General features: G+C 39.6%; 1 protein-coding gene across 1 annotated transcript in view; it reads right to left on the reverse strand.

Moving 5' to 3' along the window:
- The window catches only part of dysf (dysferlin, limb girdle muscular dystrophy 2B (autosomal recessive)), a 106,796-nt gene that overhangs the window by 22,845 nt on the left and 74,378 nt on the right, over positions 1-9,573 (reverse strand). The window contains exons 43-45 of the mRNA XM_013915250.1: positions 2,688-2,816; positions 2,283-2,438; positions 2,011-2,102 (exon numbers count right to left, since the gene is read on the reverse strand). Of these exons, the coding sequence (XP_013770704.1) occupies positions 2,011-2,102; positions 2,283-2,438; positions 2,688-2,816 (377 nt within the window). The remainder of the gene's footprint in view (positions 1-2,010; positions 2,103-2,282; positions 2,439-2,687; positions 2,817-9,573) is intronic.

Genomic DNA, 9,573 nt, shown 5'->3' on the forward strand with positions numbered 1-9,573 from the left:
TGTGCACTGACTTGTCACACTGACTGAGAGCAGTTTACAGCCAGCAGTCGGAGCTCTGATGTGCACCAAGTTTCTGCTCTACTGTGGTCTGGTGCTCTGATTGGTTTGTGTGTAGTGACCCCTACTGGCAAGAAAACACACATAAGGGCGAAGGACACAAAATAGAGTAACAAGCATACAAAAGAGTGACAGAGTGAATTCAGTATGTGTGCTTATGGAAATAATTCTGAGTCATGTATTTAGACTGGATCCTCATCATCATCATGTAAGACATGATTTTGCAGAGCTGTCCCTGTGTCTGTCTGGTTTCTCTGGGTACTCTCACAGTCCAAAGACATGCACTTAGTGGGGTTAGGTTAAATGGTTATTCTACATTGCCCATAGGTTTGAATGGTTGTGGGTCTGTGTTAGAACTGGGTCAGACTGGCGACCTGACCAGTGTGTACCCCGCCTCTCACCCTATTGTAGGTGGGATAGGCTCCTGCCCATTGTGAAGCTGAATAAGGATAAGTGGAATAGAATAGTTAGAGGATAGTTAGTTGGGTTTTTTTAATCAAGATTTTTTTGTTTTATGAACATTTTACAATGGATTGTCTTTTAATTATTTTAAGAATCCATGTTTTATTATTGTACCCTCTTTAGTTTCATTTTGTCAGCTTCTTTTACAGTCATTATATTTTATTAGCTCTAAAAAAGATAGAGAGAAGCTTTAATAAAATTATACAAAAGTTCTCTATAACACTGCTTCATGCTAAATTTATGCAGCAATCACCAGAGCTGGATTACCAACTAAGCAAAGAGGCCACCTGCTGATGACGTCTCATACTCAGCTGGTTTTATTAGTCTCCAAAAAAGTCTATTTGCTTTATCGACCACCAATTGATTACTTTTTTCAAATAACTTTTAATTATGCTTATGTACATGATGGTTGAAGTTGATATTAAACATGGCAAATGAGCAAAGGTTCAAATAATACATTCTGTATATGTATAAGTAATCCATGTGAGCACAATGCTCAGGTTTCAGGCAGTTTTTGTCTGCTCTTAGGCTCTGTATGGTGTCAGAGTGGATGTAGTCATTAGAGGGAAACTGCTCTGTCTGTGAGCACAATAGCCCCACCCAAACCTTCTGTTTGTAAAGGACATCCAATCACAGGAAAGTTAGCTTAACAAGGAGGTGGCCTTAAAAGGAAGGGCAGTAAAACAGCTAGAGGTAAACAGACAGAGGAACAAGTCCTAATATAAGATTAACAAATATTTGAAGTTTGCAAAGCGACTCTAGTAGAGCTCAAGAATAAACATGAGGATGTGGAAATGAGCATAATTAGTCCCAGAGTGCTGAATATAAACAAATGCAAAATTTAAACTTCAGTTTAGTTAAAGAATAACATTTAAAAGTTAGTTTTTGTACTGCATCCTCAATTATTATTATTTTTGTCCAAACTAGGAATCAGCCGGGACATACAACCTTCATCCCTCTACACATACACAAAGATTTGTGGCACAGTTAGATACAGGCTGAATCCACATCCTTTTAACTTGGGGACAGATTGGGACCTTTATACATGATACGTGACAACAGTGCAACATGTGTACACTTCATCCTACCCCTGTGTAAATGTGTGTAATAAATTGTTTCTCATGGTATATTTTCCTGTTCTGTATTTTGTTTTTTAACATTTTATTCATATTAAGACATTCAATATAAAACAATTCATCAATTAACAGGAACCCATGGGTAGGTATTCAGTTCCCTGTGAACCATTGTGGTTTATGGCACTGAAAATGTCAAGTGGTATGAAATATGTGCCAGGGTGTGCTGGTTTGCATGGAATAACAGAGGATAGAGGAGTGAAGTTTAAGGAAGCCTGCCTCTAGACCAGAGACTCTGAAAGTCTGTGGATCGCCTCCGAGTCGGCAAGATCGGGGAAGTCCAGACTTTTGGTTTTAGGCACAGATAGACAGAAAGGGGGGAAAGAGGGACAGACCAAAGAGGCATTAGTGTACGTACTTTCCAAAGACTGGGTCCAGTGTACAGGGGATGTAGTTTTCATGGTCGTTGACTGACTTCTTCCCCAGCGTGATCTTCACATACGGGTCACACTGAGAAAAACAAGCTTTCTGTTAACTCATGTCATCTTCTATTTACTTGGTATCACTTATACCCTCCTTGGTACAAATCTTTTCCTTGACCTTAATGAGTATCCTAACCATGAGTACCTAATTCTGGTTACATTTTCTAGCCATCCTCTTCTACATTTCTCTCCCTTTCTCCCCTTATACCTTCCCATTGGGGTCTTTGGGCTGGAGTCCATGAGCCTGGATGATGTAGACTCGGACCAAGCACTCCTCGATGCCATTGGGAGGCAGCTTTCTGAACTGCCTTGGGGGAACAGGGGCACCGGGGTCATCTGGCAGGGGGTAGATCTTAAACATGCCCTGGTTCATAAGGGAGAGGGGTGGTGGGATTGTGAATTAAAGAAGTAGATGTGAAGTGGTGTAAAGGAAGCTTTTAAATTAATAAGTACCGACAAAGATGAATGAATCGAGATAAGCTCTAGGCACAATTTAGCATGTGATATGTGATACGTAACTTCACATCAGGCTGCAACAACTCGCAATGTGGTGACTAGAAGAAAATGGCAAATAGTGAGACTCGACCGAACAACTTTTAAACTTTGCATTTACCTTGAACTCTCCCACCACTGAGGGATCTTCTCCTTCATCTTGAGTCTTTCCTCTGTACAGTTTGAATGTTTGGCAGAAATCAGAGAGTCCTTTAAAATCCTCGATCTTCTCCAGCTCCCGGTCATACACCTGAGGAGGAAGAGCAGAGCAGGATAGGAGTTTATTTAGCCCTAAAAAGGGCTATTTTAATAGCTGACTCACACATTACAAAGTAATAGATACGTTTGGGCCAAAAAAAAAAAAAAAAAAAAAAAAAAAGAGAAAGAGGAAAAGCAGAATAAGGAGGTAGGAGAAAAAAAAGAAAAAAAAGACATTTAAGAGAGTGTAAAAGAGGGGCAGAGATGGATGAAAGTCCACAGCGCAACAAGATGTGGAGATGACAGAATGAAAGACATATTTTAAATTACAGAAGACTCAGAAAGGAATAAAAGGAAGAGACGCTTGGGGTATGGAAGGAGGACACATCATATGCTTACTATTTAGAGTAGTGAACATGAAAACATCAGAGCCAATGAAAATTGGTGAGTAGACAAAGAGAAAGAAGAAGAAGGGCTGTGAATGTAAACACAGAGAATGAGAAAGAAAATGCTTTTTGGATCTGTCGCAATCAACATGTTTAAAATTTCAAATAATGAATTCAGAGTATGTAAAAGTAATCCCTGTGAGCCAAAAGCTCAGCCTTCAGACTGAGGTTTTCCAAGTCTTGGATCTGCATGATGTCATAGAGAGGGGATATCCCCAAGGCCTCAATTATACTCTGTTGCAGACAAGGACACAGGCAGCTGGAGGCACCACGGCTGAGTAATCATTCCTGTTATACTTCACTGAAGTCCACTGCCTCGGATGCATGCAGATGCATGCAACGCAAAGTGTCCACAGAGGAGACCACCTGATGTTCAAGCCTTGTATGAGGGACAGCCAATCACAATAAAGTTGGTCAAAATAGGGAGAAGCCAAACATGGATGAATTGAGGTCCAGTAAAAGATACACAAGGCTTATTTTAAGCTGTGAATCATGCAAAGCTAAAGAGCTCATCAATATATAAGAATAACAGTGGCGTTTACATCTAATTCATGTTCAGTTTTTAAGACATTATCAAGTTTATTAAGTTTGTTTTCAAATTAGATACACATGTGTGAGAATTCAATGGGTCCAAAGCACGACTAGATTAATTTGTTTTCATTAGTGATGATTTTCTACTTCACTAACTCAGTCAAATTCATTGACTTTCTTCAGCTTATCAAGTTCTGGAAAGTCACAATCTAGTATGTGAAAGAGGCAGCCAACTGAAATCTCACATTTGTCACCAGCTACAGGTTGTGACACCAGTCACTTTTGTGTTTGAAATTTCGCATCTGTAACAATTATGATGAAAAAGTAGGATAGACTGAAATGAGCTCCAGTCACACAGGCACAGAGACTGATTTGTGACCATCTGGCAACCATCTGTGAGGGAAAAACACATATTCCCCAACCAGTTGCGAGTGGCTGTTGGATGTTAATGGGATTTGCTGGTGAAATGCTTGCTAAAGTCTCCACTTACGCAGTCCAACAAACCAGCCAGTGACCCTGTGATAACAACCTGTTGCTGGGGGAACATGTGCACTCCCAAATCTCATTATTGGAAGATTGTTGTTAAACAAAAGGCTGTTGTTTCTTTCTTGCAAATGTTTTTTTCAAGTTATGCAGAAACTAAGACAGTGGTCTTGCAAGCACTTTTTCAAAATGAATTGAAAGAGGGAGGAGAAAGGTTGTGAAAGCAATGAGATGCTTTCCATTTACTTTGTTATTAAACTGGGAAGGGGAGGAAAGAGGATTGTTAGGAAATGAGGAGAAACAAGGGGGTTGTGTTGGATGAAATGAAGGGTGTACGGTTAATGCTGTGAAAGGAGAGAGGTGAAAGAGTTGGAAAAGCAGGAATGGGGGCAGGAACTGTGGAAACATACCGACGACGGGGGTGATGTAAATGAATGAAAGGTCTGGAAACAGCGATTCATTTCAGTACTTCAACACCAAACCCAAAAGGGCAAGGCAGAGCGTGGAGAAAAAGGCTCTGGCAAAGCATATACAGTTAATAATGTATAGGATACACACAGGTACTAAACAGATACCTTGCTGATTAAACCACGATATGATTAAATCATATCACTTATAGAAAATGTACTTAGAAATTACATTTTTGATATAAAGTTTAGCTAAATTAACCTTACATGAAAAAAAAGACAGAAAATAGCAAACCTTTCTCGATCAAAACGTTAAAGGTCACCTTCTCAAATTCACCAGTTAACAGTTTGCATTTTATTTTTATTTCTTTTAAAAAAGCTCAAAATAACACTTTGAACTTGTACTGACATCCACCATGAAGCAGAGACTCAAAAAAGCCATTGGTTCTGACTAAGAAATAGCTGGCTTGTTCTCAACAGAGAAAGACAAGTTTGGAAATGCACCCAATACCAATGGAGATGGAAGGCGGTGGGAAAGGAGACGCCAAGAGACAGGCGAAGTCATAACAAGGGTGGTAACAGCGGTGTCTTTGTGACAGAAGCAAAACTAACCAGTTCTGCTGTCTGTTGCAGGGCAGAAGCAAAGATGTGAAATGAGTGGTCAGAGTGTGGAAGCAGTGGAGTAAGCCCAAGGTTTGAGAGAACATCACTGTGTGGATTGAAAAGGACAGTACAAAGAAGGTAAAATGGAAAAATTAGGAGATGAGGTAAAGGCTGATGTAAGACAGCAAGAAAGTAAAAAAAATAAAATAAATGCAGCGCACCCACTAGAAACCACAGTGGCAATCGCAGCTCTTGTTCCTGAATGTCACCAGTCAAAGCTGTTTTATGACTTGGTTTACCAAATTGTTTAAATGATGAATGTTTTTTTTTTAATTGCTATAAATCACTTTAGTGCTAGCTAACTTTTAGAGTGTTACAAGCTATGCCCTAGCATTAGCATTATACTCTTTCTTCTAGCCTGTATTAACTTTAAGGTCATTGTACACAATGAGATAAACCATGTAACATGTGCCCTGCATAAAAATCAGATGTGACAAACATGAACTTAGTGAAATACCACATAAAAAACTTCAACTGACTCTTGCTCATGTTTGGATGCTTGATTACGACTTGGTGTCACATTTAAATGCAATGATAACCCTTTAGGTTACATCCACACTAGCCCGGATAGATTTGAAAAGAGCGTTTTCATCCGAAAACGCTTACGTTCCAGTACTATGCATGCATGAAATGCAAGAAGATTCGACCTGCCTCATTTCTGTCTGCCGCTTATTTACTCTTTGAAACGTCGCGGTAAAATGTCGAGGAAGAACAGGCACCGAGTTTTTTAAATGGACTAACAATGAGGTGGAGTTGTTGCTGCGAGTAACACAAAACAACTGCTGTATAATGCCCTCTGCTATCTTAGTTTAATTGGTCACATGATTGCATCATATGACTTACATGCATCATCGTTTTACAAAGTCTGCATTTTAAATGTCTACACTGCGATGCGAAAGCACCATTTTCAAATGTATCCGTTTTCGAGAGCGTTTTGTAAACTGTGCGTTTTCCATGAGCGAAAACGCTGTCTCAGTGTGGACGAGAGGCCAAAACGGAGAGAAAACGATGCGTTTTTAAACAAAAACGCATTAGTGTGCACGTAGCCTTAGTGTCATTTGTTTGCATGTTTCAAACCAGAGCATTAACACGGTCTTGACTGTGCCATGCCTCCTGCCTTTTTAAGTTTAAGTTCAAAGATGTCTGCGTTGCTGAAACTGGAGCTAATAAATCTTACAAAATGGTAGGAAACACAAAATACATGCAACTCCACACAGATTATTACAGTTGTAAAATAGTATATGGAGAAATATTAGCTTTGATATTAGCATTGCTAGCAAAGCATAGCATTATCTTTGTGCTAATCATGGCGTGTTGACAGAGCATATTGCTATCATGTCTGTCTAACACAGCCTTTGTCTTCATCATGTTTAAACCATGTATTTAGCCCGATAATGTAAAGTAATTTTTATGTGAACTTTTTGGTGCTTTCAAACTTATTTTATTCAAACACTGTTGCAGCTGAAGCATCACAGTGGCAAAACCCAAGGCTTTGTCTGACAGCAAACCCATGCATTTAGCTGTACTTCAAACTTATCATCAAAATGAAGCAGATTTAAATGATTTTGAATGTCACATGGTAATTGGTGACAGACAGGCTGGTCTGAGTATTTCAGAAACTGCTGATCTACTAGGATGACCAAATGGAGAGTGGTCAGGAAACAGAGAAAATATGCAGTGAGCGGCACTTCTAGGGGTAAAAATGCCTCACTGATACCAGAGGTCAGAGGAGAACAGCTGGACTGCTTTGAGCTGTAACACAAATAATCACCAGGGTTTTTTCTATTTTCCAAATGAAGATTTGCAAAATAGTATCTCTTAATTCACAAGAAGATTGGCTACAGTAGCAGAAGACCATACAGAGTGTCACTTATGTCAGCCAAGAACAGGAAACGGAAGCTACAATTCACACAAGCTTCTATTGCCAAAACTGGACACTAGAAGATTGGAAGGACATTGTCTGGTCTGAGGAGTCTCGTACAATATGATGATGAAAACATATGTTTAAAAAAATAAATAAATAAAATAAAAAAAAAAGGTCTTTCTTAATTTTGACTTTTTTATAGTGATAACGGGGAACTGGCCACACTGAAGTTCAATTCAATTCCGTGTTATTTATATAGTACCAAATCACAACAACAGTTGGCTCAAGACACTTCATATTGTAAGGTAAAGACCCTACAATAATGCATGCAGTGAACATTTTCATTCATTCTGATGAAGAAAATCTTTGTGGTATTTACTTATTCTCTAGTGGATTGCATTACTCTTCCCATTTATGCCAGTTTATTATCATTATTATTTTTTTAGCAAAGTCTCTATTTTCCCTTGTTCTCAAATATTTAGCCCTTTTCAAATGTCATTTTCTTGTCCACCTTCATATGAGTGGCACACCAGTGTGCTAAATTGGTGATGTAACCAAAAAAGTTTTTGCAGCAGTGGGAGGAGATGGAAACAGAACCAGAAAGGTGACAAAATGAGGGGAGCACAAAGCCAAGGCTGAGAAGAAAAGTAAGCAAATTTTCCTCAGGTCAGAGCAAGGGCTGGAAACTGTGTCTGCTGACAGTTGCTACCCAAAGACAGTGAAAGGTCAGAGGAAATCAGAAAAAGAGGTTGAAAAAGGTTGGAAACAGCAGCTAATTTCTCTGTGACAGTAGCAGATCTGAGTTAAGGACTTGTCAAAGACATAAAGGAAACAGAGTGGGAGAAAAGTGGAGAGGGGCGGGGGGGAGTAAATCAAAAGGAGGTGTTGGCACCGAGCTGATCGGTGAAAGGGTGAAAGTGAGGCAACGTGACGATGGAATCAGTGGCTCACTGGTCATTTCACTAGTTTCCATCCAACTGTCAACTGAATTTTGAGCAAAGTTTTGAAATGTCGCAAAAACTCAGAGGTGACTTAGATGTCTTTCCATCGGCCAGGGTGAAACCATTTAATAGGCTCCTGACTGAAAAAAATACAACCACTAGAAAAATGGAAAGAGTCTTTCAAGGGTCAATGACTATTGGGCAAGATGTAATTGTTCTCTACTGTGCCATTTAGTTTGAGCTCTACTTTAATGGTTTCATATAAAGAAAGAGGCAAAGAAATATTATTTGACATTACAGCATATATAGCATGGCTTTTATGGAAAATCTCTGGATGTTAAAACCTATTTTTAAACGTTTTTTCATTAGATTCATGACTAACTGTGTTGCTATGTGATTTAATAATATTAATAAATACACTTAAAGCCTATCAATTACTAATATTTTACTTTTAAGCCCTTGATTTTGACTTTGTACAACATGTATGTCAGGGTACATGCAGAAAACCTGTTGTTATTGCTGTGATGATGTGAAAGGGCTTTCAAGGCAGAGGTTAGAGCTCTAATTAAAGAGTAATAAAAAAGGCAACATTCTGACATGATTAGTCATTTGTTTGGGAATCAGACAAGAGACTGACGTGTGCTTTGAATCCCGGTGGAAGGAAAGGTCGCCGTTTGGGCCAAGAGAAACGGGATAAGGGTTGAACAGAGCGTGGGCGATCAAGGGTTGCTCCTGGGATGGCGGCAGACTCTTAAAGGACCAGACTATAGACAAACATTGACGACGGCTCATTTCGGAGTCGCCAACATCAGAGCACAGCCTTTTCCCTGAATCTCTCCCACTGTGGTGTTCCCAAAGCAAATTCAACATGGATGAGTCATGGATGAAGAAGTTAGGGAAACGGACAGAATGTCACGATGCCGAGACTTGTGATGATGGACCATGAGAAGAGAGGGGGAGGAGGGGAATGACAGACTGACAGAGTGAACTGGCATTAGGGCAGATAAATGATTTAAAATGGTGAGGTTTAGAGCAATGAACGGGTTTTAAATAAAAGGAACAAAGGCTAAAGGCGTCGCCATCTTTTTCATGTTTTCTTATTACTTTCTCAGCTTTTTATTCTTTCTGCTACTGTTACCTTTACCCTATTATACTCTCAGAAATAAGGGTATGGTAAAAGTCAATTTCTGTCCATACAAGTCCAAGGTGCATGAATTACACATCAATTAATTGTTGGGACTCCAAGCATAGCTGGACTGGCCATCGGGCATTTGCCCGGTGGGCCACTGGCAATTTTTTGTTTTTATGGGCCGATGGATTTTTTTTTTATTTTTAGGAAGGGTATATATAATGAAAGGTGTTGGATTGGCCAATTGGTCATGATCGACTCTGGGCTGGACCAATTACAGCCGAGGAGGCCGGATGCACCCTCCCCCTTGTTTAGCAATCACATGATTTTCGCGCATTGCATGCC

The sequence above is a fragment of the Pundamilia nyererei genome, unplaced genomic scaffold (genome assembly GCF_000239375.1).
Source record: "Pundamilia nyererei isolate P.nyererei 1_Seehausen unplaced genomic scaffold, PunNye1.0 scaffold00277, whole genome shotgun sequence".
NCBI classification, from domain to species: Eukaryota; Metazoa; Chordata; class Actinopteri; order Cichliformes; family Cichlidae; genus Pundamilia; species Pundamilia nyererei.